Genomic DNA, 27,750 nt, shown 5'->3' on the forward strand with positions numbered 1-27,750 from the left:
GGGAGAAGCAGGCTTCCTGCCGAGCAGGGAGCCCGATGTGGGGCTCGATCCCAGGACCCTGGGATCATGACCTGAGCCGAAGGCAGACGCTTAACGACTGAGCCACCCAGGCGCCCCTCATTGAAATTTTTAAAAAGGGAATGTAGGGTATGTAAACTAATAAATTTCAAGACCTTTAGCTTCAAATACTAGTTTGTACTTTTAATTAATATGTATGAGTGTGTGCATTTCTAAACGTAAGTAAAAGGTAAACTCCTTGATCACCAGTGACCCCCATTGCAGTCCATTGGGGAATCCATCATCACTTACCTATCCAGGCGACCTGTCTTAAAGCAGGCCGTTAATCATTGTCTGCCTGATAGGAACCCAAGAGCTGTTTGCTGTAATCCATCAGCCCCTTTCTGTCGCGAGGCAGGACTCTCCTAAAAAAGTGAATTTCAGAGCACCCTGCTCCAATATTTCTTGACTCAACCAATGTTTTGGGAATTTCGGTGCATTTTATCTTATATCAAAAATTGTTTTTTAACTTTTGAAGATTTAAACTGCTTGTATTTGGAAGGTGAGGGTGGATGAAGTTTTAAGCAATACGACTTTTTCACTCACTTCTCTCTAAACATGAATCTGGCTAGAAGGAGTGCTCTCCGGATGTGCTGCCCGGCTTCCTGTTTGTGATACTGGGCCTGCAGGCCGGCATGTCTTTGTATCCCTTGTTGCGTTCATTTGCTAGGGCTGCCACAGGGCAGCTTAAAACAATAGAAATAGATTGCCTCACAGTTCGGGAGGCCAGTTTTCTGAAATCCAGGTAGCAGCAGGGTTCATTCCCTCTGAGGGCTGTGAGGAAGAATTTGGTCCCACCTCTCTCCTAGTTCGAGGGGTTGGCGAATATTCCTTGGCTTATAGATGACCATGTTCTCCTCGTGCCTCTTCACAGTGTGTTCTCCCTGTGTCTAAACTTCCCCTTTTTATAAGGACTTCAAATACATTGAATTGGGCGCCTGGGTGGCTCAGCCGTTAGGCATCTGCCTTCAGCTCAGGTCATGATCCCAGGGTCCTGGGATCGAGCCCCGCATCGGGCTCCCTGCTCGGCGGGGAGCCTGCTTCTCCCTCTGCTTCTGCCCCTCCCGCCGCCCATGCGCACTCTCTCTCAAAGAAATAAATCTTTAAGAAATTTACTTATAAGACATTTTCACATCTATATCTCATGTTGTCCTCAAAAAAGCCTTTTAGATAGATGAGTAATGAGAAAATGTGGATATTAATATTTACTTAATACAGGAAAAAAATGTGATAGAGCCTATATCAGATGATAGAGCAGGAGAACTATCGTCCATATCCAGCCTGCTAATTTTTTGCTTTTTCCTTTATAATAACTGCACACTTTAATGAGTAACCTTTAGGGATTGCCATTGGCCTTAGTCCTTTGGGAAAGTTATTTCACTGAATGCCATTCTGCTCTACTGATGATATTTGGTCTGTGCACTTGTGTGTATCTGGTGGTTGTTGAGAAGGTACTTTGATTAGGCATTGCACAATTCCAGAAAAACCACAAAGTAGCACATACCTTTAGAATTATCCACTATGGCATAAGGGCTGCCCCAGGAAATGAATGAGTATTTACTTAGATGTTCCTGATTTATCAGAACAGAACACATTTTTCACCCTTTCAGGCTCTCCTCCCTCGCGGGTCAAATACACAGATAGGAACGTGTTCTAATTAATACTCACATGTGCTCCCCTTTTAGGCATTTTTTACAGAAAAGTACTTGCAGGAGCATCCCGAAGACCAGGAGAAGATTGAGCTGCTAAAACGACTGATAGCATTGCAGGTATGTGTCGTGGGAGGAGTGTGGCCAGACAGCCTTCCGCAGAGCTCCATGGGGTGCCACAGAGCACAACCCCAAGATTTTCTCTAGGGCTTAGATCTACAAGCCCGCTTTTAGGGGGTTTGGTTTGGTTTGGTTTTTTACTCTTTGGAATCACAGTCTACCTCTTTGTTTGGCAGAGTGACCCTAGGAATAGCATTCTGTTAGACTCTACAGTGCAGAGAGGGACCCTCCTAGAGAAGAGATTAAAGTCCCCAAATTGGTTTGCTGAGCTGTGTTTCCAGCTGAGCCATGTTGGCCTCAGTCTCTCTCTCTCTCTCTCTCTCTCTCTCTCTCATTACTTCAGTGAACAGTGGTAGAAAATGCAGCCATCCGATTCAGCCTGATGTTTAAAACTAGCAGTGGCTTAGCCACAGACATGCCCCCGGGCTCAGGTGGGTTTGTCTGGGCTGTCAGCCCTTCCCCAGTTGAGGGCCTGCTTGTCTCCTTGTGTGTCTCCCTGTGTCCTTGACCCAAGGGCGGCCAGTGCCCAAGCCCCACACGGAGAAGTAGCGTTCTCATGTGGTCCATGCTGTGTCTGCCAGCTTACCTGTCCGTCTCCACCCCCATCCTCGCCCAGCCTCCAGATCTGAAGTATCCCTCTTCCTAAACCGTATTCCCTTCCTCTAATGCCCTTTTGTTCAGATGCCCCTGCTGACAGAGGGGATCCGCATCCACGGGGAGAAGCTGACAGAGCAGCTAAAGCCACTGCATGACCGGTTGTCTTCTTGTTTCCGGGAACTCAAGGAGAAAGTGGAAAAGCTCTACGGTGTCATAACGCTGGTAGGCTTTGTCTAAGGACCTTGTTGATTTTTTCGGTCTCTTTGACCGTTTTTGATCTCACGGAGTTTTTCAGCTGCCAGATGAGTCAAAATGGTGCAGCATGGAAATACCAGGGGCAGGGAGGAGAGCACATGGTAAGCTTTTGGTGACCTTCTAACAGTGACGTGCTACAGAGGGGTTCTCAGACTTGAGTGACTGTCCAAACCACCTGAAAAACACAGACCGCTGGACCACAGCTCCAGAGTTTCTGATAAGAAGTCTACAGTGGCCCGAGGGTTTGCCTTCCTCACGTGCTCCCACGTGGGGCTGAGGCCGCCGGTCTGGGCCCACAGTGTGCGTGCTACTCTCCTAGCAGTTGGGACGTTCCTGCTCCCAGACGCTGATCATTCCTGTCCCATCTAGCCCAATTCTTAGTGATTTTCCTAGTGTTTATTTTTCATTTTGATGAAAGGTTTCCACTGTTGACACCTTTGAAGGGGATAAAGAATGGTGAAGTGCATTTCACAATGCATACAGCTGATTTCATCATTTTTTCCAACAGTTCTAACACAGTTCTCCCAGTGACAGTTTTCTTCTTCCCAAGAAGTTGGGTGGGTTGGTACATGCGCTCAATAACCTTTTGTCTCTGGGGCGCCTGGCTGGCTCAGTTGGTAGAGCATGCAGTTCTTGATCTTGGGGTCATGAGTTCGAGCCCCACGTTGGGCATAAAGGTTACTTAATAAAAGAATAAACAATAAATAACCTTTTCTCTCCAACAGTCGATTAAGTGTTTGGATGCAGCTTCATTTTTCCATTTTTTTTTTAAGATTGATTTATTTATTTGAGAGAGAGAGCCTGTGCGTGCACGAGCAGGGGGAGGGGCAGAGGGAGAGAGCAAGAGGCAGAATCCCCACTGAGTGCAGAGCCTGACACAGGGCTCGGTCTCATGACCTGAGCCGCAACCAGGAATCGGATGTTTAACTGACTGAGCCACCCAGGCGCCCCATGTCTCCTCTTTTTAATATGATAACTGTCTCACTCTTGAACTCCTGATTTTCAAATTCTCTTTCCTTAGGTCAAAGCTCTGAAATTCCTTTCGAGCCCTCCTGCCTCCCATTCCCACACCTCCGTCTTTACTACCCTTTTCTCCAGAGTATCTTTGTGATCATTGCTTTTAATCAAGTGTTCAGTCATGTCTAACCTCCCAACCTACTGCCAGTTTAGAGCTTTTTCCTAGGAACATTTGTCTTTTACACAAGTTCCTAGATGGGAAGGACTGTGACTTTCACCTAGTGAATAGTTTTTATTAGCTCCAGGCCAGTGGTTGCATGTGAATTTGATACGGTGGCCTGTTGGGGCAATCAGTCCTACTGGAGACATTTCTAATGAAAGCAGATCAAAATCAATGTTCCTTTACTTCTTAAGATTCACCACTTACTTCCTAAGCATCAGGTCTACAGTTTGGATCTAAAACTTTCTATTAGGCCAGTATTCTACTTTTCTAGTGGCTGAAAGAAGCTAAACTGGAGAAGCAGACCGAGGGTGGCTGAAAGAAGCTAAACTGGAGAAGCAGACCGAGGGTTTTGCTCTTCTACTGGGGGGTAATGAACAGTTTGCTTTTTCTCTCTTATGTGGCTGGCAGCAAATTATGGGGAATTTTTCTCTCGTCTTAACAAGGTAGGTTTAACCTAGTTGTGTTTATACTTAAGAATAGGAGTAGCTGCGATATTTAACAAGTGAGGCAGCAGTGGGTGCCAGCCAATACAAATGGTGGCCCCAAACGCATGGGGGTGTGCCAGGCCATATGGGCTGAGTTCCAGGCCAGCTCACCGTGAGATGCCATGTGTTCTTCAGCCACCCACCTTGACTGAGAGGAAGCAAAGCCGTACAGGGTCTATTGTACTACCCTACATCATGTCATCTACGCTGCGGAGATTGTCCATCACCTCAGTGACTTCCTCGGTGATTTCCACCTCTTCTAACTCATCCGATAATGCTCCTTCCAGACCAGGATCTGATGGGTAAGGGTTCAATTTTTAACTGGCGGTGGGGTGGGGGGTGCAATTTGCCTAACCTTTGCCTTTTGTCGCCAAAGGGAGCCTTGGTCAGTGTAGATGCATCACTGTTATAAGGGAAATAATTCAGAGTATATGGCTGTTAGCCTCTGGATCATTCTCATTGTCTTCCTCGTGAGATGATAATCACCCATCATCCTGTCACATCCTATCACCCACCCTATCACATTCTGATTTATTTTTTTCATATTAATTTATAGTCTGATTTTTTTCATCTGAATCAATTTTCAAAAGTAATTCTAAAATTTATATTTATTTTGTAAACAGGTAATATAATTACATGATACAAAATTCCAAGGTACAAAAGGGATCTCTCATGAAAAACCACCCATCGGTCCTTGACTCCTACCTTACCAGTACCCCTCTGCGGAGGCAAGTGATATAGCCTTTAGGTTCTTGGTGCCTTTCCAACAGCTCTTCATACACAGCAAGCAACACCTAAATATGTATTTTTCCTCACACTTTCTTTTTATATGAATGGAAACGTAATACTTTCTTTACCTTGCTCTTTTTACTTACTGTGTCTTGACAATCATTCCATTTCAGAATGTAGAGAGCCTCGTCTTTTCTTTGAGGTGCAGACATCTTGGGATATGTCTGCACCCTGACACATTCCACTGGTGCCTATTGGTGGATGTTCAGTTGTTTTCAATCTTTGGCTGTCATAGCACTGTGGCCGTGCATAAGCTTAAAAACAATTTATTCTGTAAATATGCAAATTTATCCATATGAGAAGAATTCCAGAAGTGACATTGTTTTGTCGAACATTTATGGTTGCAATTTTCAAAATTATTCCTAAACTGACTTCCACAGACATTATACCAATTTAGAGTCCTACCAGCAACATACAAGGGTGCCTCATCACCCCCACACCCCAAATTGTGTATTATTGGCCCTTTTAATTTTCACCAATCTGATAGGTGGAGAATATTTTCATGGTATAGGGTTTCATTTTGGTTTGGTTTTATTTCTCTTGTTTTGTGTGAATCTGAGCTGCTTTTCATTTTTTAGTAGCTGTTTGTATTTTATGTTCTGCAAACTATGGTCAAGTATTTTGGGTACAGGTTTCTTTTTGTTTTTTTTTTAATTTTATTATGTTAATCACATACATCATTAGTTTTTGATGTAGTGTTCCACAATTCATTGTTTGTGTATAGCACACAGTGCTCTATGCAGTACGTGCCCTCCTTAATACCCATCACCGGGCTAACCCATCCCCCCACCCGCTCCCCTCTAGAACCCTCAGTTTGTTTCTCAGAGTCCATAGTCTCTCATGGTTCGTCTCCCCCTGGGTACATGTTTCTCTTGTGTTTTCTCTGTCTGTAATATTCGTTGAAATGCATCCTCCAGTTTCTCCTTTCTTTTGACTTTGCTTCTCATTTTTTATTTAGTTGTGCTTTTTTTATGCAAATAAATTGATGCTGGATTTCAGGGCTTCTGGATTTTATATAATTAAAGGCCTTCCCCACTCTAAGGCTGCAAAAAATTAATTTTAGAGTTTCAGTATTCACCACTCAATCTGTGAATCTTTGAAATTTATGAGTATAAAGTATGAGGTATGAAGTCAACTTTTTTTTTTTTGGCCATGCAACTAGTCAGTTTTCCCTGTAACCTTTAGTGAGCAAACCATCTTTTCTCTGCTGATTTGAAATGTCAACCTTCTTACAGAATCAAATTTTTATATGTTCCTTAGTCTATTTGCAGACTCCCCCCCCCCCCCGCCATTTCTTTCATCTCCCTGTGTGTTCATATACTAGTACTATGTAGTTTTAACTACTGTAGATTTGAAAGACTTTTATTTTTTAGTTATCCTTTTCAGAATTTATCTGGCAACTTTTACTCATTGCTCACTTTTGGATTCACTTGTCTGGAATCCTATGGCTATTTTTATTGGGATCATATGAAACTTCTGGACTAACTTTGAGAGGACCGATGGCTTTTTGATGTCAAACCTTTCTTGCCAAAAACATGGACTGCCTTCCCATATGTTCAAATTTAAGATATTTTTTAAAAATGAATTTGTAGTTGTATTCTTTCTGTTTAAAACACTATTATAAAACAGTATTTTACTAATTATATATTTAATATATGTACACGTAGAAATTTTTCAAAGTACTAGAAACTTAAAAGAAAAATGCTTATCACATCATCACTCAGAAGTAACCACTGTTAAGGTTTAGTTATATAACAAAAAAAGCATATATACATTTTATACAATTGGAAATGCATCGCACGTACCATTTTGTGACCTGCTGCTTAATTTAATATACATGATGAGTATTTTTTTTTCTTTTGAGAGAGCATGTGTGAGCGGGGAGGGGGTGTTGGGGAGGGACAGAGGGAGAGAGAAATCCTCAAGCAGACTCCCTGCTGAACGTAGAGCCCCATGCAGGTATCTGTCTCACGCCCCTGAGATCATGACCTGAGCCAAAATCAAGAGTTGGAGGCTTAACAGACTGAGCCACCCACATACCCTTTTTATCATTTCTGTTGGCTATTTACCATTGCATCCTATGAACGCACCATAATTAATCCTTCTCTTACTATCAAATATTTAAGCTCTGTCATTATTTCTAAACAGGTAATCAGCAAAGTTCATTATAAATTTCATATGAAAACATGTAGCTTCTGTCAATATAAAATGCAGTTTTATTATGAAGAATTGTACCAAACATATGTGTACAGACAGCTTTCCAGTTATTTAGGATGCAGTCTCATATCCCTTCTTGGCCTTTTGGCTAAGATCAAGTGTAGGATGCGTTTCTAGAAGTATACATTCCCTAGTCAGAGGATGAAATTCATTACAGTTCTGATGTCAAACAAATACCGATATGCAGTGCCATATGCAATGTGAGTACTGGGTATTTGCACTATTTTTAGTCCTTAGTGCAATAAATATTAGATAGTCCTTGATTCGTTTATTTTTCTCTTCTATGGTTTTTTTAATGCCATTAAGAGATACTACCTACTCTGTGAAAGCATAAAAGTTCTGTTCAGTGAGACTCTTTTCTTAAATAAATGGTCTCACTCAAAAAAAGAAAAGATCTGAAACAGCTGTTGAAATCAGAGATACCATAAGTGCTGACACTCAGGACAATAAACAGAGAACCGGTGAGTGGGGCCCTCTTCATGCCTCGACCCAAGCAAGGTGGGTTATTGACCTTGCCCAAATTTCCCCAATGAGAAATCACTGATACTATTTTCTAACATTATTTAGGATGTTTCTTTAAAGCAGCTCAAACTGATTATCAGCTAATGACCCTGAGTCTCCCATTCCCAGTGTCATACCACAATATTTATTAATGCTTTCATGATGATTACTGGGGGTACCATCTGTAAAGGGCCAGTTCTCTATTGGAAGAAAGTAGAATGTATCCATCCTGTCTGGCAAATGGTAGGCCAAGGCACAGAAAGAGAATTACTTTTTGAAACACAGCTCGTAGAGCTAAGGGAAGCCAGGAGGCCAACTAAGTCCATGCTTAGAGCACCAGCAAAGTTCGGGACCCAGAACAAAATTGTTTAGAAAAAAACTAATCTTTGATATTTCAGGAAAATCACTGAAGTAATCATTATAAGAAAAAAAATAACACAGACCCCGGGGGACCACACTGTAGTTACTTTATGGTTTAGTTTGGTTCCTAATTAGGCCCTAGTGAAACTCGCATCTTTGACTGTCGACCTAGTGACCCACAGCCTTCATTCTCAGTCTCTGAGGTAAAGTTATAATTGATTCCATATAATCTGGGGTGGTGGTTTTCTTTCTCCCTGACCAATTACTGTTTGAGGTGATCTTGTTTGTTTGTCTGATTTGGCTTAGTTGGTTTTAAGAATAATTAGAGTCTCGGGGCACCTGGCTGGCTCAGGCGGAGGAACGTGCAACTCTTGATCTCAGGGTTGTAAGTTCGAGCCCCATGTTGGGTGTAGAGATTACTTAAAAAATAAAATCTTAAAAAAAATTAAGAATAATTAGTCTTTTTTGGAATTTGGTTCTATATTTCTTTAACCAGTACAGAGTTAAGATAAATAATAATGAGTGGCTTCGCCTTAAGTATATTAAGCATTGAAAAATACCAAAGGGGCACCTGGGTGGCTCAGTGAGTTAAATGGGCAACTCTTCTTGATTTCGGCTCAGGTCCTGATCCCTGGGTCATGAGATCGAGCCCTGTGTTGGGCTCTGTGCTGACCATGGAGCCTGCTTGAGATTCTCTCTCACCCTTGGGCAACTGGGTGGCTCAGTCGGTTAAGCATCTGCCTTCGGCTTAGGTCATGATCTCAGGGTCCTGGGATCTAGTCCCACATCGGGCTCCCTCTCCCTCTACCCCTCCCCCCGCTTGCTCTCTCTGTCTCTGTCTCTCTCAAATAAGTAAATAAAATCTTTAAAAAAGAAGATTCTCTCACTCCCTCTTCCTTTCCCCTCCCCACCCTTCATGAGCTCTCTCTCTCAAAAAAAAGAAAGAAAAATACCAAAAAATTAAAAGCCCATACAGTCTTTTAAAAAATAATAGAAAAGGAGGGAATAATTTGAAATTAAAAAAAAAAAAAACCACCATCGACAGGCATTTCCCAATGTGACTGCATGGGCTCAGCCTCACTCAGACTTCCCTGGAACTTTCTCCCTTTACCTTCACAGAGCAAGGTAAACACACTTTGCAGAAACGGAAACCATGCAATATTAAAAGCTTAAAATGATTTAAGCATTTTAACCAAACACAGCGAGTGAATCCTGTTTGGATCTTGATTCAAACAAGCCACTTCCAAAAAATTTATGAGACAATCAGGAAATGTAAGCATTGGATGTTCAATGAAATGAAGGAATTATTCCTTTTGTAGGATGGATGATGGGAGTGTAATTATGTTCTGAAGTGAGTCCTTGCCTCACTGAAGTATACACTGAGCTATTTATGGATGAGATGGTATGACGTCTAAGAATCGCTTCCAACTGATCCAGTGAGGGGCAAGGAATGTGACTTAGGTGTACATAAGAAAGCAGAATGGCCGTGGGTTATCATTATTGACACTGAGTGATAGACACATGGGAGTTTTTCACGATCTTTGCCCCCTCCAGATATCTTGTCTTAATATTTGAGTATTCGATAACTTGTGACACTAACTTTTTAAAATTCTTTGGATTTCCATTTTCATAAAATACCTATTTATGTCCTTTGACTATCTTAAAAAACTGAACTACTCATATTTTTCCTTTTGGTTTGTAAAAATGTCTTATATATTAAAGATATTTGCCATCTAAAATAGGGTCAGCAGATAGTTTTAGTTTACTAATGATGCTTTCTGCCAAATAGAAGCTTCAATTTTTCTTACTTTTTATTTTTTTAAAGATTTTATTTATTTATTAGAGAGCACAAGCAGGGGGGGAGGGGTAGAGGGAGAGGCAGACTCCCCGCTGAGCAGGGAGCCAGCCCAATGTGGAACTCCATCCCAGGACCCTGAGATCATGACCTAAGCAGAAGGCAGACACTTAACCGGCTGAGCCACCCAGGTATCCAGAAGCTTCTATTGTGTTTTTTTAAATACTAAGCGCTCATCTCTGTTTTTATGTTGTCTTATTTCATACCACAGCTTTTGTCTGTGTGTGTGTGTGTGTTTTATGGACTTTATTTTTTAGAGCAGTTTTAAATTCACAGCAAGATTAAGAATGTAAAGCAGAGTGGTACATTCATTACCACTGATGAACTTATGTTAGCACATCACAGTCATCCAGACTCCATAGTTGACGATAGAGTTCCCTCTTGGTGTTGTACATTCTGCGGGTTTCGACAGATATATAGTGATATATAGTGATATATTCACCACTGTAGTATCATACAGAATAATTTCACTGCCCTAAAAATCCTCTGTCATCTGCCTATTCATTCCTCTAAGTTTTCTATTTTTATGGAGCAAAAATCTATCAATTTTTAATCAAACCAAGGCTTATTGAATACCCATCCAGAAGCTCTAAGCAATACCCATCATAAAGGTATAAGATCTTTTTTAACCCTCCTTGGTTTTTTTTTTTTTTAAGATTTTATTTATTTTTATTTATTTATTTATTTTTTAAAGATTTTATTTATTTATTTGACAGAGACAGAGACAGCGAGAGCAGGAACACAAGCAGGGGGAGTGGGAGAGGGAGAAGCAGGCTTCCCCGCTGAGCAGGGAGCCCAATGCGGGGCTCGATCCCAGGACCCTGGGATCATGACCTGAGCCGAAGGCAGATGCTTAACCAACTGAGCCACCCAGGCGCCCCAACCCTTCTTGGTTTTACATTTGGCTATAGTCACTCCCTCTCTGTCTACCCCCCAGCAGCCCCACTCCGCCATTTGAGAGCAGGTTACGTACTTCCTTCATGCTGTAAGAGCAAACGCCTTGTCTTATATAACTGCGTACTACCTATGCCTGTCCATTCAGGAGATTTGGCACTGATGCAATACTGCAAACTCTAACCTGGATTCCAGTTCTGTCGGTTGTCCCACTGTGTATTTTATACAGAGCAATTTCTCGTACAGGACCCAGTCGGGATCACATGCTGTGTTTGGCCATACCTCTTTATTCTTCTTTAATCTGAAGTAGTTTGGCCTTTCCTTAGTTTGTCTTTCATCATATTGACATTTTTGAAGATTACAGGCCAGTTATTTTATAGAATTTCCCTTCGTTTGGGTTTGTCTTATGTGTGCTTGTGCTTAGGAGTCAAGTTATAGACTTTTGTGTCATGTTGTGTCCCTTTAGGTATCATATCCAGGAGTGCATTATGTCCATTTGTCCCCCATTGGTGATGTTAACTGACCGTGTATGTGGTTAAAGTTTTGTCCATTTTCTTTTCTGTTGAGTTACTATTTTTTTCCTTTGTAGTTAATAAGTAATTTATGGGGAAATCTTGTGAGACTATCCTGTTTCTCATCAAACTCTTCCTCTCTCTATCTAGCACCTAATCATGATCCTTTTTTTTTTTTAAGTATATTTTAGGGTGGTGGTTCTTTAAAGACTTTTTTAAAAGATTTTATTTATTTTGACAGAGAGAGCGAGAGAGGGAACACAAGCAAGGGGAGTGGAAGAGGGAGAAGTAGGCTTCCCCCTGAGCAGAGAGCCCGACATGGGTCTCGATCCCAGGACCCTGGGATCATGACCTGAGCCGAAGGCAGACGCTTAACTGACTGAGCCACCCAGGCATCCCCTAATCATGATTCTTGAATAAAATAGTTTTCACTATGGTGCTTGAAAATCTGTCATAGTAATAAAAGCATTTCAGGAGCATGCATATATGCTAGACCCTTGTTCTAAGCATTTGTGATAGCCTTATGAGGTAGGTACTATTATTGTCCCCATTTCATAGATAAAGAAACTGAGGTATGAAAAGATTTTCTGCCCAAGATCACCCAAGAGGGGGGTGCCTGGGTGGCTCAGTTGTTAAGCGTCTGCCTTCGGCTCAGGTCATGATCCCAGGGTCCTGGGATCGAGCCCCGCATCGGGCTCCCTGCTCTGTGGGGAGCCTGCTTCTCCCTCTCCTCCCCACTTGTGCTCTCTATCTCACTATCTCTGTCTCTCTCAAATAAATAAAATCTTTAAAAAAAAAAAAAAGAAAGAAAACAGCCAACCAATATTATAACCAGCAAAGCTTTCCTTTAGAAATGAAGGAGCAGGGGCACCTGGGTGGCTCAGTCGTTAAGCATCTGCCTTCGGCTCAGGTCATGATCCCAGCGTCCTGGGATCAAGCCCCGCATTGGGCTCCCTGCTCAGTTGGAAGCCTGCTTCTCCCTCTCCCACTCCCCCTGCTCGTGTTCCCTCTCTTGCTGTGAATCTCTCTGTCAAATAAATAAATAAAATCTTTAAAAAAAAAAAAAAAAAAGATCACCCAAGAGGTAAGTAGAGGTAGGATTTGAACACAGGTTGTCTGTCTCTGGGACATGTGCTGTTCTCCACTGTCTAAAGCTGCTTATTCATCTTTTCCTGTATGAATTCTATCTTTGCCTGTAAATTTAATAAGACTTTCTCTTCCTGGGATAAGATGAATGTTCAAAGATATTTTCCTTTCATACTTTGATGGTCTCATTTCATGGATACCTTGAGATGTCCAGTTGGCAGTTGGAAATTCAGATTTAGAACCTGAGAGGGAAGTCACAGGCCAGGATGAGGTTGAGGAGTCCTAATCCCTGGTCTTGTGGGAGTACATTTTGACTGCCAAGTGGTCAGTGTTTTGTGATTCCATCCTTGCCCTTGGCTGATAGGTCAATCCTGGAGCCACTTATGGAGCGCAGGGCTTCGTCAGGTGCCAGAGTTGAAGATCTGCCCCTCAAAGAGGACAGTGAGAACCGGATCAGCAAGTTCAAGAGAAAAGATTGGAGCCTCAGCAAGTCCCAGGTCATTGCAGAGAAAGCGCCAGAACCTGATCTGATGGTAAAACAACAACAGGGGGTCAGGGTGGGGGAGGGGGGACAAGCTGAGGAGCACCAGAGACTTGCTAGTGCTTTCCCCACAGCCTCACGGCAGAGCTGGGAGTCACACCCGGCAGCCTGTGACAGTGTCTGATCTTAGACTGCTTAAAAAACAAAACAAAAGTACAAAGGGAGAATTTGAGTGTCTAAATCAGCAGTGGTGCAAGATCTTGTACCCACAATGTAAACATGTGGGCTGATGCTTGGAGTTGTGGTTCTCACCACCATGTTCCATGAGTCAGTCCAAACATTGTCATTTCTCTTCTTTTAACTTAAAAAAAAAAAGTGCTTTTTCTTCTTCCATGAGCCACAGCAAGTTGTTGAGGGTGGCAAGACCAGCCTTCCCTGAGAATCAGGGTGGCTCCTTTCCAGCCCAAATAACACGGTCTAACCGTGCTCAGAATCAGGCTCATGGCCGGCCAGGAGAGAATGTCGGCTCCAGTGATTCCCCGTCAGTGTCTTCGCCGTGCTCGCCGCATGACTGTGCGGGAAGCTCAAGAGCGGCTTCTGGAATCTGCCCTCTGACAAGCTGGTGCTCAGCAGGCGGGATTGTTTGGAGTGTTGATGAGCTCAGCCTTTCTCACCGCAAGAATGTTTTGCTGTGCCCCACCCCCCACTAGAGCCCAGCCCGAAAAGCGCAAAGACCAAAGAGTCTCCAGTTGTCGGACAATCGGCTGACGCCATTTCATGGTTCTTCACCTCCTCAGTTGACGCCCTTGAGCCCACCTCCACTCACTCCTAAAGCCACCAGGACCCTAAGTAAGTTATATATATATATATATATTATATATACACACACACACACACACACACACACACAGATGTAGAGAGATACAGGTATATCCCTTCTCTTTGCTTCAGTAGGGAAAGGAGTATGTGTATGGATCTGGACCATATTTGGCCAGAACAGCCACACAGTATATGAGATTATTATAAAGTTGGCTCACTCCGTGGTAGAGGGTATAGCAAAATTAGAGTTCGACAAGGAGTCTTTGGGTCACTAGGATTCATTAACCTTCTCTGTAGAGTGACCCAGAGGGTCTCACGACTCCTTTTCCATTTGTGAAGGTATAAATGAGGTGGAGCCAGACGGGGACCAGACAGGAAGCAAGTAACTTACAAACTACTGAGTAGGTAGCCCTGTCCTTGTATAGGAAAGGGTCCGAAAAAAGGATAAGAAATACACCCATTCCATATACTGCTTACAGTCAGGCCTGGGGAATCAGCAATACACAAGGCCTGAGAAGAATTCCGAGGTACCCTTGGTACAAAGAATGGAGGGGTAAATCATCGTGCCACATGGGACATGGGAGTCAACCAAGAGTTAGAGAGAATTAAGGTGTCCTGGAGGAAATGGAGATTGCAGCCTTTAAATGATCAAACTAAGACAGCTCAGTTAAATTTAACCAGTATTTATTGACCGCTTACTTTGTGACAGACATTTTTTTTCTAAGCACTTGGGATAGATCAGAGAATAGAGTCATACCTAAGTTCTAGAAAATGTCTTCTTCTCCAGCTTAATAGTAAAAACCCTAAGCAAAAAAAAAAAGCTGGGGGGGGATGGATTTTTACTTCAGAACTTCTTGTGAAAGCTTCTGGTGAGCAAACAGTGCTGCATTTGTCATGAGGGCAAAGAGGACGTTTCCATTCTGTCCATGGAAACTATAGAATATCACCTTAGCAATTTGATTGGCCAGGTTGGTTTAGGTGTTAAAATGGCAGGCAGAGGTTCTGTAAGATTCCTTGATGAATTCTTCTCTCTGCCTTCATCTACTTTGTCTCATTTCTAGGCTCCCCATCTTTGCAGACAGATGGGCTGATGACTACTACTGTCCCGCCTCCCCCTCCCCCCAAAAGCAAGCCCTACGAGAGCAGCCAGAGGAACTCCGCGGAGGTAGGGAACAACGGCTGGGGTCAGAGCGCCCCACTCGCAGGAGCGCAAAGCTGGTTTTCCAAGCTTTTTGCTAGGCGGGTTTCCTGTAGATTTGTCGCTCTGATCGCTTCTTGACTCATGCCTGCAACCATAAAAAGATAGGGGAGTTTCTAATGGGAAGTAACGCAATACAGCAGACCTTTTCATCAGATCGAAGGTAGAGCCTTTCTCTGTACCTCACCCTGGGTACAGGTGAGTGAAATCAGTGGGTTCTGGTTCACATGTGAAGAGTTTACTCCTTCCGAGCGAGTGACAGTCATTCTGGAATGGCCTCTGATGGGTTTCCTGCATTCGTTCAATGGCATATCTATAGATACGCCAAGAGCCCAAGTGTTGGGGATATAACATTTTGGTGTATATCTGATTAACCCAAGGAGAACAAGGGAAGTTAAATGAGGATTGTTTCCCTTTTCTCCTTGCCAAGGCTGCATAGATGGATCAGTTAGAAGCGAAAGCACTGTGTCAGAAATGTGGAGGAGAAAGCGAATCAGGAGGAAAGATAAGACTCATTTGACTTCCGTTGTGTCTGCTCCCTCAGATTGCCCCTCCACTTCCGGTCCGCAGAGAAGCCAAAGCCCCACCCCCACCACCTCCCAAAGCTCGGAAATCTGGCTTCCTTTCTTCTGAGCCCGGATCCCAGTAAGGATCTTGCCACCCTGTCTCCGGAACTCTGAACACCTTGAACAGCTGAGAGGAGGCCCTGTCCTCATTCCCCAGGGCCTCTGGCTGACCCCCCACCCCCTTCCTGATCTGGGGTCAGCTGTACCAGCTCAAAACTGGTTGTTCTTTGAAAGGCTTCTCTGAAAGAGGCCGAAGGCCACATCTCCTCCCGCCCGCCCACATGAATTCCAGAATTGGTCGGGTCCTCTGTTTCTCAAAGGAGAGATATCTCCTCACCGTGATTAAATTCCGCCTCCAGCGCAGAGGCCACCGCAGCCTACAGAAGCCTGGCTACGTTCTTCTATGGCGGTCTTGGAGCAACCCCAGGAACCTCCACTTTGGAAGGATTTCTTGCTTTGCTTGTGAAAAGCTATGCTTGAGACTTGGTTTTCTCACGTGGACACACCATGTCCCGAATAACATTGGAAGAGATGTGCATCAGGGACTTTGGTAGCCAAAATAATCCTATCTTCCTGAAGTCTGCTTGTGTCTCCTTTAAGGAAAAGAACATCTTTGTAATGAAGATGGGCTACTTTCATGTGTGACTAGTCATCGTTGTTGAAAAAACATGGACTCGACTGTGAGGTCCGAGCTCCCGTCTGCCCCCACGCCAGCTACTACGTGTGGTGTGGGAACCCTCCTGGGAGGCTCTCGCACTCCTGACTCACTGGCTGTCATCACACCGAGTCACTCCTTCCTGCTACAGACTCCCTTGAAGCTCTTTCTTTTGCACAGTTTCTTGCCCTGTTACCTCCTCTGAGTGCAAATCACTGGACAGAAGGGACTTCGAAGCCCGGGTTCAGCCGCTTCTCTTCCAGATCCCGTTTGGATGGCTCAGCGGCCCCTCTCTGCCCCCTGATTTTACCCTGGAGAATACAGTGCAATATCTCCCTTTGATTATTTATTCCTCATGATTGTGGAATTAATTTGATTACATGTTTATGGTACAAAGTCAGTAGTCCTTTTGGAAGAAGAAATGGGGTGATTTAGATGATCAAATATTACATACACCTACACAAACCCCACAAGGTTGGAGACATTTTGAGCTAGAAGGACCTTAAAGTTCATACAAACAACCCCCTCGTTTTGTAGACAAAACGGAAGATCTGACTACAGATTCTTACTAACAACCCAGCTTGCTAATTGAGGCTCTATCCCCAGATAACACTTAGATCAAGAAGACAACCCTGACATACTCCATGATGAATACCTACCCCTAGTTGGAACAACAGTGGAAATGTCCTGGATATTTCTATACCACTTTGACATTTATGGCAAAGTAGAAAGCTTTATGTGGATCCCCTAGGTCAGCACGTGGGGAAGCTCACCAGGGTCCCTTCGGTAACTGGGCCCAGTCCCCTTCCCCACCTACCCAGCCCCAAGGTAGAGAGAGAGAGGAAAGAGATTTCACCTCTGAGAATGCGGATTTGCTTGCCTGCTTCTTTGCGTACCCGTTTCAATACCACCCTTCTTAGAAGAGACCTGCTAATGGTTCACAGAGTCAGGGAAAGACGTGGCCAGCAATCCTCAAGCAGTTAGTGTGCATATTTAAAAGTGGTGAGGAAAAGGTGGTTCTTCACCTCCACTCAGGGGAACCTTCAAAGGGATAGACTAGAGAAAAGCTGGGCTTTGGAAGTAAACCATCTGGTCTCCGACCATCCCAGCTGTGTCATCTGTTAACTTTGCAAATCCCCTAAATTCTTTGCAATCATCTGAGCCTTCATTTCTTCCCCTTCTGAAACAGGGAACAGTACCTGCCACACAGATGAGATTCAAACAAGATCGGCTGTGTGGAGTAGTAGGAACGAAATGATCCATCCTTTCCTCTGCTCGGCCTGAGTAAGATCTGGAATTCTCTAAGAGCATTATTGATATTTTTTCCCCCTGAGGTAATTTGGAAAGTGAGTGCAAGTTAGCTGTGCGCATACAATCCCTTTAAAAAAAAATGGCATCTTTTAGAATCTCTTACATAATTATTTATGACTAAAGAAGAAGTGTTATTAAGAACCAAAAAGGATTTTAGTGGAAAGAACTCAACGAAGAGAAGGAACGGAAAGGTTATATGGGGCTTTTGTGGAGCCCAGAGCAGCTTCTGAGAAGTTGCCTCGCAGACTGGCTAGCGGGGATCTGTAGATCTCACTCACCCGATTTTTCAGGCTGCCTTTCAAATAGAAAGATGTAAGCTGGTCACAAAAAATACCAAACCTCAAGCATGACCCTTCAGAGCAGTGCAAGTGAGTTCTGCAGTGTGGTCTTTGATCAGGGGCTGGGGAAGTCTGATACACTGGTGCCCAAGTACCTTCCCTTTTTTAATAGAACATTTTTCCATCTGATTCCCCTTCTATCTTAATGAAAATACTAAGTCTCTCCTGCCTGAATAGAAAGGATTCTAGGTAATGGTGTGGATACCAGATTACAGGGAACATGGGGGAAGGCATTGGGTCAGAAAGAGTCATGTTTGACAAAAGATCATAAATCACATCTGTCCTGAAGTCGAAGAGGAAGACTGCAAGGAAATGCCTTATGATTACATTGCATATAGGAGAGATGAGGGTCCAGGAATAAAAGAGGAAAGAACTGGTCTTTATTTCCCTTGATAAGAACTCTGGAGTATTGAAGGACATTGAAAGTAGCCCCCAAACTGTCACAACCTTTGTGGATGTCACAACCTTATGGGATTTTTTTTAATCCCCTATTTTCTTTCTCTCTGTTCTGGTGACTTGTCTTCCTTTGAGATTTTTTTTTTTTTCAAGAATCGTTTTATTCAACATTTATTAAGCTCTTATTGAATGCCAGACACCATACGAGACTCTCAGGATGTGGCAATTCAGTGTATCCAATGGGAACAGCCTGGTATGCAGAGACTGTGTTGTGCTGTGGGGTTGGCAAGAGAGTAGGACTAGGAGAAAGTGAAACCCTCAGTACAGCTGCTGGGCCATGGGCCTCCCCTCTTCCACCTCCCATGTGGATTGCAGAATTGTAGTCCTTCTCGCCCGTCAGGGAGACCCTGCAGATCCCTAAGACAAGAGATAAAGCGGGATTTGAGATAACAATCTACCTTTGTTAACTTTTTCCAAGCTGTGGGAGTGCTTCCCCTCCACTGGCCCCCAGATCATGGGGTGCCTTTTTCCTTTAAAATTGAGGCATGTCTTAACATACATATGGGCAAGTGCACAAATCTTAGGGGTACAGATGGATGAAACTTGACCTAGGCGTGTACAGCATCGCCACCTCTCAGATCCAGACCTAGACTACTTCCAGAACCCCAGAAGTTCCCCTCATGTCCCTGCTGTCCTTCTGCAAAAGGCATTTAGAAGGCCATTCATAGCTGTACCTTCCTTCCTTTCACTGCTCGGGTATAATGAAAACAGGGGAAAAACCCCACCATCAACACAGAACAGGACAGTAAAGACCATGTACCATTTGGCAAGTCGATTTATAGTCAGTCCCTGGGCCTCATTTTCCTCATGTAAAACATATATATCCGAAGCTATGTGATTTTTAGAATCCTTTCGGCCCTCGCTTTCTTTGATTCTAAGTGAATGAGAAAGAGAGAATCCGAAGGCAACGAAGTTTCTGTACAACAGCTTTTAGGCCCACACGCCATTGACCAAGTGGGATTTTAAAATTAGTTGGAAAAGGTAAGTTCCTCTTTGGGTGGGTTGAGCATGGAACCACCAGTTATAACCTACAAAAAGAAAAAGTTTTCCTTTAAGTTGATGATTTCAGGCTAACCAATGCTGGTCTCCCACATATGCTGCCTAAACTCATCTATTAGTCAGATTTTGTAAGTTATTCATCCAGACTTTGTCAAAGGCTGGGTTGCCAGGATTTTGTAAACTAATTGGATTTCAAACATGGACTGTTAGGAAGATGTGCATTGAAGTAGAAAAATTTTGTTCAAATTTGCTGTTATTTATTTTTTAAATTAAAAAATGGAAATGTATTTTGAAGCTTATCGTGTTTAGTCTGTTTTTACCCTTACGTTAAAGAAACGAAATCATTCCTGAACTTTTCTTTATCGACACCTCCTTTGTGACACATCACACCCAGTCCCTCTGGCCTCCTGTCATTATTACAGGTCCTGTTAGTTTAGACTTGTGCTGTGGGGTCATGGAAGCAAGAAGAACCACCGACCATTTGGTTCTTCCCTCCCCTCAACCCCTCTCCATGCATCCCTTTGGCATCGGAGCTGATGGCTTCTGACAACAATTCATTTAATGTGATGGGCTGTTTCTTCATTCACTGCAAAGGGAAATCAAAGGAGTAGCTAGTAACTTAACTTGGGAAGGATAGGAACCGGTTCTCAAACTAGGTTGAACCTTAGTATCACCAGGGAAGAGGTCACACCCCAGACCAATTAAATCAATTTCCAAGAGCGGGGAGCATGACCCAGACACCATATTCCTTTTACATCTCCCCAGTGTTATTCCAACGTTTGGCCAAGGCTGAAAATCACCACTACCTTAGAGGAAATAACACCCTGAGAAAATCGGTGTTCAAAATGGATATTCATTTCTTAAACTCCCTGCTGGTGGTGTGTCGCACTGGGGAGAGGGGACGGCCACACTTCAATTAGAATAGCCACACTGTTTTAAGTCCTGGGCTTATGCCTAAGATTTTTTTTTTTTTTTTTTTTCGTTTAAGAAAATGTCCCAGTGCTTTTAAACATCTGCCATCTATTGCTTTTCAGGGCAATAATATGCCCCCACTGTGTACATAAGAATCCCTGGCATGTTAAACATGCAAATGGTTTGGGCCCCTAAGACTGAATCAGTAAGCCTGGGGAATCATTTTGGATCTACAGTTCCCAGTGAAAAATACTACTTTAGAGCACCATTCACTGTCAAAATGTAATAAGCGCTGTTATTTCATACAGTGATTCTTGGCTTTTTCCCAGTCACCTCCAGGATACTGCAACTTCTAAACCCATTGCTAAAATAGTCTATCTTCAAGCCACTGTTTTTGACGCTAGATCATTGAAAGATATTTGAGAACTTATTAAAGGGAGCTTTTGGTATGTTTCCCCACCCTTTCTTTTAAAAGGCTACAGGCCCTTTTTTGAAGTTGCGTTGAGGATGTAGAGAGTTCTTCAAATCCAGGAAGATGTGTAAAATGTTATAAAGGGGTCATTTGCACTCTCCTCCTTTGGCATTTGGCCATTTGAGAATCAAATACCCAACATGTTCATGTGAGTCGCAAACCCCTGGATGCCATCCTGAGCCTCTCACATCCGCATCAGGTCGCTGCATGAGCGTCTTTGTAGCCCATTCAGGGAAGCTCACAGACTCCAACAGAATGTAAAAAATAAGTGACTGAGGGGTACCTGGGTGGCTCAGTCAGTTAAGCATCTGCCTTTGGCTGGGGTCATGATCCCAGGGTTCTGGGATCGAGCCCCGTGTCGGGCTCCCTGCTCAGCGGGGAGTCTGCTTCTCCCTCTCCCTCTGCTCCTAAACCCTGCTCGTTTTTTCTCCCTCTCTCTCAAATAAATAAATAAAATCTTTAAAAAATAAGTGTTACCCTGTTCTTTTAAATGTGTTAACTAACATAAAGTTTGTAAATGGTATTTTTTTTAATTTTTTATTTTATTTTTTAAATATTTATTTATTTCACGGAGAGAACTCAAGCAGGGGGGAGCGACAGAGGGAGATGAAGAAGCAGATTCCCTGCTGAGCAGGGACCCCGATGGGAGGCTCGATCCCAGGACCCTGGGATCATGACCTGAGCCGAAAGCAGACGCTTAACCGACTGAGCCACTCAGGTGCCCCAATGGTATTGTTTTTAATAACCAAAAAATAGTTACTGAGCGATTAGCAGATGGAAGCCCCTGCCTTGTATGTATTGATTAGTGAAAATATGCAGTTTTGCCTTTTGTTCCACAAAGTAGGTTGTGAACTACATCTCTGCTTAATTTTATTAAAGGAGGAGTTAGGGGGCGCCTGGGTGGCTCAGTCGTTGAGCGTCTGCCTTCGGCTCAGGTCATGGTCCCAGGGTCTTGGGATCGAGCCCCGCACCGGGCTCCCTGCTCAGCGGGAAGCCTGCTTCTCCCTCTCCCACTCCTCCCCCTGCTTGTGTTTCCTCTCTCACTGTGTCTCCCTCTGTCAAATAAATAAACAAAATCTTAAAAAAAAAAAAAAGGGGGGGGAGTAAGGAAGTTCTTCGATTGAGTTTTAAAGATTCTTCAAATGGAGATATTTGGGGAATCTAGCATTGTGCTGATCTGTATTAAAAAAGGAGGGTTTTTGGACTATTTCTGACCCTAGTTCAAATTCCTTAACACAGACCCTTTTTTGAGATGGAGAGGCAGGGAGAGGAGGAGGAAGGTACTGTCTGTCTGAGTGAAACAGGGCAAGGGCCCGGATTGTTGCCATGTGAACATAGGCTCAGTTTGTCGCTGTGACATCAGGCAACTTATCTGAAATCTGAGTTTTTCAAATGGTCTCATAATCACTTGGAAGTTAGGAGGATAATTGAGAACTGATGTCATAGTGTCTGGGACCCCATAGCGAAATGGCCCCCAGTAAATGAAGGCGATACATGAGCCCCAGGATCCTGTTTCAGCTCCAATTAACAAAATATAACCAACTAACAAAATACATACTGGCTTTCCAGTCTAATACTATCAGCTGTTCTTCCTAGTGCATGGTAGGAGCCCTGCCCATGTACCCCGACGGAACTGAGTGGGTCCCTTAAGCCCTCGTCTCCTCCTTCTAAAGGGAAGACAAGAATCGCTAATTTCCAAGGTCACTACGACGGTTAAGGAAAATGTTTATGCATCTGTCCCTGCACAAACCTGATGCTGGTCTTTGTGGAGAGTGAATGGTGGCAACACTATTTGACCAGGGTGCACGGGAATACCTGAATTCTGTCTTCAACAGACTATGCTCCAAAGCCTTTCTCAAGAGAGGTCACCAAGATCTGGCAGATGAACACTATTATTTTCAGGCCCGGGTCCCAGGCCTCCACCTGCACGGCTGGCTGTGGTGAGCACAGGGGACCCCATGCAGAAGCAGGAGCGTTGGACTTGGGGCCCAGCACAGCCTCCTCTCTCCCGAGGCCTCTCAGGTTCCAGTTAACTTCCAAAGGGATCCGAAGGCAGTCTGGGAAGGGAAGTGCTTTTCAAGTGGGAGAAATGGCCGTGGCCTCACTTCTGTGGAGTATAGTCAAAAATCAAGCTACAACCCCACAGAAAACTGTTGCTGTATCAGATCTGGGGGCCCGGCCCAATAGGTGACTGTTCTTGGGGCAGGGTGGTGGCGGAGGAGAGCCAGATTTCTTTAGTCAACAATAATGTCAGCTTTATGTTCTCTCCTGTCTCCTAGCCCCACACTCAGAGTTCTCCCCTTTGTGGGCTTATGGTGCCCCTCCCCCACCAGAGTTCTGCCTTAGAGGAAGACTTAACATTTATGCCACTTTATTCACAACACAGCACTTCACCATGAAATATGTGAATTTAGCGTAAGCATATCTGAAATTCACACAATTTACAGATGTTAAATGAGTCACAAGTTTCAACATCAGAATTATAGTTGTCAATCCTTCTGGTTCAGTGGGTTTAAATCCTCTTCTGCCCAGTTTCCTCTTCAATCAGACTTTCCTAAAATATACATGAGCAAAAAATGTATCATGGTTGATTTTACTAGCTGAATTTCACTATGCTTTTGAAATCTTAATTTCCAAAATATCGATATAGAAAGAACAGATCCATTTATTTTTGTGCACTAGAAACTCTTGGAGAGCCTGGTGATGGGTATTAAAGAGGGCACGTACTGCATGGAGCACAAGGTGTTATACGCAAACAATGAATCATGGAACACTACATCGAAAACTAATGATGTAATGTATGGTGATTAACATAACATAATTAAAAACAAACAAAAAAGTCTTGGGGAGATATAACAGATCGTGTGTTTCTAAGTTGTTTAATAAACATAAGATCTACATTAATAGTTTAAGGATAGGATGTGAAGGAGGTGAAAGAAAGGTTTGATCTGTTTTTAAGGATTTTATTTATTTTAGAGAGAGAGCACGCGTGTGAGTGGGGTGGGGTGGGGGGCAGCAGAGGGAGAGGGACAGGCAGACTCCATGCTGAGTGTGGAGCCCGATGTGGGGTTCAATCCCACGACCCTGAGATCATGACCTGAGCTGAAACCGAAAGGTGGACACACTCAACCGACTGAGCCACCCAGGTGCCCCTGATCTCAGTTTGTTATTTATTAACCTAGCTTTTGCCTCAATACCTTCTTTCTAAGGTCACGTTTGGGAAATGTCACTGCTTGCTATCATTTTTATTATGTGGTAAGTAGGAGTAGACACAGAAAGCCAATAAAGATGTCTGTCTGCTTGTTTTTTTGAACTGTGGGTGTGGAAGTTGAGGTCAATGGACAAAATGAAAGCCCTAGCTTGTGTTTATATGATTTATTCAGGCTTTCCCTGCTCCTGGGCACAGGTGCTAAGTCAGTGCCCCTAACTGCTGCAAACAAGGGGACCATGGGAGCTCAGAGGGCACCAACAGTGAGCTCAAGATTCAACCTCTCTATTCAGCGCTCTGTATACTTTCTTTCTTGTTATCAAAAACCTGCATCAAGTTAGCAGATTCCCATTTTGGGCGGGAATTTGGAGATTGTTAGAATCCAGTCAGAAAACTGGAAATCAAATATGTGGCTCTGAATTACAAATTTACTAGTTTGGAATTTTTTATTCCAAAGGGGGAAAAAAAAATAAAGTAGAGCACCATTTTTGATTTCTACATTTTTCCAGGGAAAAACCATGTCATACCAAGAACACTGGTGAAGAATTAAGGAATGCCGTGGAGAGGTGTGGATTAGCCTAGATTAGAAGAGTCGGTGGGGGGGGGAGGGGACAGTGGTCGATGAATATAAGTGAAGAACTGACATGTAACAGTGGGAAGAAATGTAATAGTCATCCCAAAGGATAGAACCAAGGGTACCCCCAAAGGTTAGGGGGTAAAGGTTACAGAGAGATTTCAATTTAAGGGGAAAAAGTTCTAACCATTAGTACTGTCTACCCACTGAGAGAGGGTGTCACAAAAACAGTGAGGCCCTACCCCGGGAGGAATTCAAGCAGTCAGGACGGTAAGCCCCACAGAGGCCGAGAGGTGGTTGCCCTAAGTGGCACCAAGGACCTTTCCATCTCTAAAGCTCCATGTTGTTACCGCTGTAACTCACCAGAGCTCCTTTCAGGTCCCTGAGGGCAGATCGGGGCTGGTGGATGGTGCATTCCAAGCGCTGAGGTTCTGCTGGTTGATCAAGCTCTTTGGCTATCTGAGGAAAAAGAACGTGATTCTTGCTGTTGGAGATAAATGGAATGGAATGGTATTTTCCACTTTCACCAAGAACTGTGTGTGGCGAGTGAGGTCAAGGGAATTGTGGGACGAGGATTTAAGAACATAGATCCGCCCTGAGGCATTTATACAGAGGGGTGGGATGTTCTGGGGGTAGTGTTAGTAAGGAGAGAATATTTTCTCTCTAGAGATGATGAGAATGAAGTACTTTGAACCTCATGAAGGGATAGTATACGAAAAGTCCAGGAGCTTCTAGTTATGAATAGGTGTGATTTTTATTTTCTAGTTTTTACTAAATATGTCATAGTTAAATAAGTTAAATAAGTTACTTCACATATAATCTATGGAGAGGAGACTTCAGATTCCCGGGCATCTTTATTTCATACTAAATTATCTTTGTTATTTCTCCAAAAAGAAAGCTAAATGATTTTAAGTTTTTCTAGTTTCCTTTTCTCGGCACTATATTAAGTGTCCTAGGCCCGAATTGCTCATCCTTTAGGTTCTGTTCGTTTTCCATTAATTTAAGAAACCAATAACAACTATTTTTATTAATCCACTATCATTTTGGGGGGTAGCCAGCTAATATCTAAGGCCTCTCTCATGTGATCCTTACATGACCCCAAGAAGTCTCATTTTATAGATAAAAAACCATGTACCCTATGTTAGTGCTGGTACTAGTACTGAAATCAATGTATGTGAAATAAAATCCAGGATATTTCCCAGTATATATTTTGTGTCCTTGAGCTTGCTAACCCTATCCCCACTAGCAGCCTCCAAGTTCTTTGCCTAAATGCCCGTTTCAGTAAAAAGAAATGATAGGGCATGCACTCTTGAGAAGAATACTTATTTATAAGTTATGGGAATGTACACTGACCTAGTATCATAGATACTTTTAAAAGACAAAATAAGAAAAAAATAATAATAAGCAGAAGTTCTAAGATTTTCTTTCCAAATCCCAAGGAATCATCTTGCTCTGGAGACCTTGGGTCCATCCCATCGTTTCAAATTCCTTTGGCAATTCTAGATATTCAGAGTGCGACACGCTACTTCGCACCTGTTGCTGTATTCTCTAGGAATTGTTCCTGTCTGAATAGAAAGCAGGGATGGGACTTGCCTTTGCACATGTCTCACCTCCCCCAGAATACCAGGGGTACCTGGAGCCCAGCGTAGCATGGTTGGGGCACACACAGAATGTTAACGTGAACTGAATCACATAAGCCATGTCTTATTTTGATGATGAAAGAGCCTTACCTCTTGGAAAGAATCAATCAAATTTTCAGCATTCCTCTTCCCCCCAGGACGTAGTCCATAGGACCAGTGTTGGCCTTGGCAGCCCACCACACATAAGGTCAGCAGGAGAAGTCCAGCTACAAGTTTTGGAATCGGCTCCATTCTAAGGAACATCAATGCAACAGTGAGAATAGACCCAGACTGGGTTGAGCGAGAAGTCAAGACCTTTCTGGTGAGAAGCCTAACGTTTCTATGCTAAGCCTGCAGAAGGCGGAAGTGGCAGTTGCCTGCTTTCACACGCACGCTGAAACACACATCCCCATGTGTTTGCCTTGGGTTTCTTAGCCACTGGGGAGAAAGGCAGTACTTGGAACTTCCATGCTCAGTACGTTTTCGTACTAAGCTAGTCTATTTTTATTTTTAGTATTTATTTGGTTACACAAACTCCCTGATTCCTACCCTTATCAAGTTCGCCTTTTTTGCCTTAACATTCCCCCACCCCTCCCACACACACACAACTCCCCCATAGATTCGTTTTCAACTGTATCAATTCCTGAGATAAAGAGAATTGGGCCATCTGCTTGGAAAGGTAGCTCCTGCTAGGAATCTCTGGCTAATATAAAGTTGTATGACATCAAATGCATACACTGTGGCACTAATTACATTTTGCTGAGTTCTTCCACACGTAAGTGCTGGCCGGGCCATCTGTGAGCGTGAGAGAGAACTCAACACCTCTCAAAGCACCAAGCCCCAGGCCAGATGCCTCCATGGCCAAGGCGGCCTTGAATTAGCTAATGACAAGAGGAATTCTCACAATGTCTTCAAGTTAATTTTCATCTGATGGGAAAGAGACTAAAGACAAAATCAAATACTGGTCGATGAGCTGTTGTAATTATTCCCCAAAGCCTGGATCCTCTGTGGCCCTGGGTGACAAGGACCACGAAGGTCAAGGTTTCTTTAGATACCGTCATGCCTGGATTTAGCTCTTTGGGTGTAAAATGCCCTATAGACAGACGAAAGCATGTGGTCTCAAAACAAGTGCTAGAAATACAAAGCGTTTTACCTGTTTGCGAACAAAGAGCCAAAAGAATCCCGAGCTTCTTTTCGAGTTTGTAGAGTACTGTGATTTTTCATTTTCTTAGCTTCCTTTTTATATGAAACTTTTCCAGGACTGAAATCTTTCCTGCTGGTAAATTATACTGCACATGGACTATGGGGGTTTTTTAAATAGTAATTTTTTTTAATCCTATTCACATAAAGCCCTTTAATAGTGTATGTAATTGGAACACCCACTGGTGTACCTATTAAATGTACTTAAATCTTGGCCATTAAAACCTCAGCTAAGACTTTTATAGCTGAGACCCCAATTCAGAGATTAAAATCTAGCTAGGTTGTATTCTCTTGAGGAAACTGACAGACCCATCCAGAGCGGAGGGAAAATAGCTGTCGTACATTAAGTGATGTTAAATGCGCACAGAAAAGCTTTCACAAAGGA

General features: G+C 43.3%; 2 protein-coding genes and 1 pseudogene across 2 annotated transcripts in view; 2 read left to right on the forward strand and 1 right to left on the reverse strand.

Annotated features, from left to right (window-relative positions):
* Positions 1 to 15,801, forward strand: part of DOCK5 (dedicator of cytokinesis 5) — a 113,505-nt gene extending 97,704 nt beyond the window's left edge. Inside the window, exons 40-46 of the mRNA XM_044912561.1 lie at positions 1,743 to 1,826; positions 2,508 to 2,645; positions 4,479 to 4,645; positions 12,922 to 13,090; positions 13,749 to 13,887; positions 14,919 to 15,022; positions 15,600 to 15,801. Of these exons, the coding sequence (XP_044768496.1) occupies positions 1,743 to 1,826; positions 2,508 to 2,645; positions 4,479 to 4,645; positions 12,922 to 13,090; positions 13,749 to 13,887; positions 14,919 to 15,022; positions 15,600 to 15,704 (906 nt within the window). The 3' untranslated portion in view covers positions 15,705 to 15,801. The remainder of the gene's footprint in view (positions 1 to 1,742; positions 1,827 to 2,507; positions 2,646 to 4,478; positions 4,646 to 12,921; positions 13,091 to 13,748; positions 13,888 to 14,918; positions 15,023 to 15,599) is intronic.
* Positions 7,418 to 7,596, forward strand: LOC123324268 (annotated as a pseudogene).
* A 7,475-nt stretch (positions 15,802 to 23,276) lies between the features above and the next one.
* GNRH1 (gonadotropin releasing hormone 1) lies at positions 23,277 to 26,429 on the reverse strand. The gene is made up of 3 exons (XM_021698974.1): positions 26,277 to 26,429; positions 24,910 to 25,005; positions 23,277 to 23,318 (listed from the first exon to the last, which is right to left on the reverse strand). Exons 1-3 carry the CDS (start codon positions 26,427 to 26,429, stop codon positions 23,277 to 23,279), a joined length of 291 nt encoding a protein of 96 aa, XP_021554649.1.
* Between the last annotated feature and the right edge of the window lie 1,321 nt (positions 26,430 to 27,750).

The sequence above is a fragment of the Neomonachus schauinslandi genome, chromosome 2 (genome assembly GCF_002201575.2).
Source record: "Neomonachus schauinslandi chromosome 2, ASM220157v2, whole genome shotgun sequence".
Taxonomy (NCBI): Eukaryota; Metazoa; Chordata; class Mammalia; order Carnivora; family Phocidae; genus Neomonachus; species Neomonachus schauinslandi.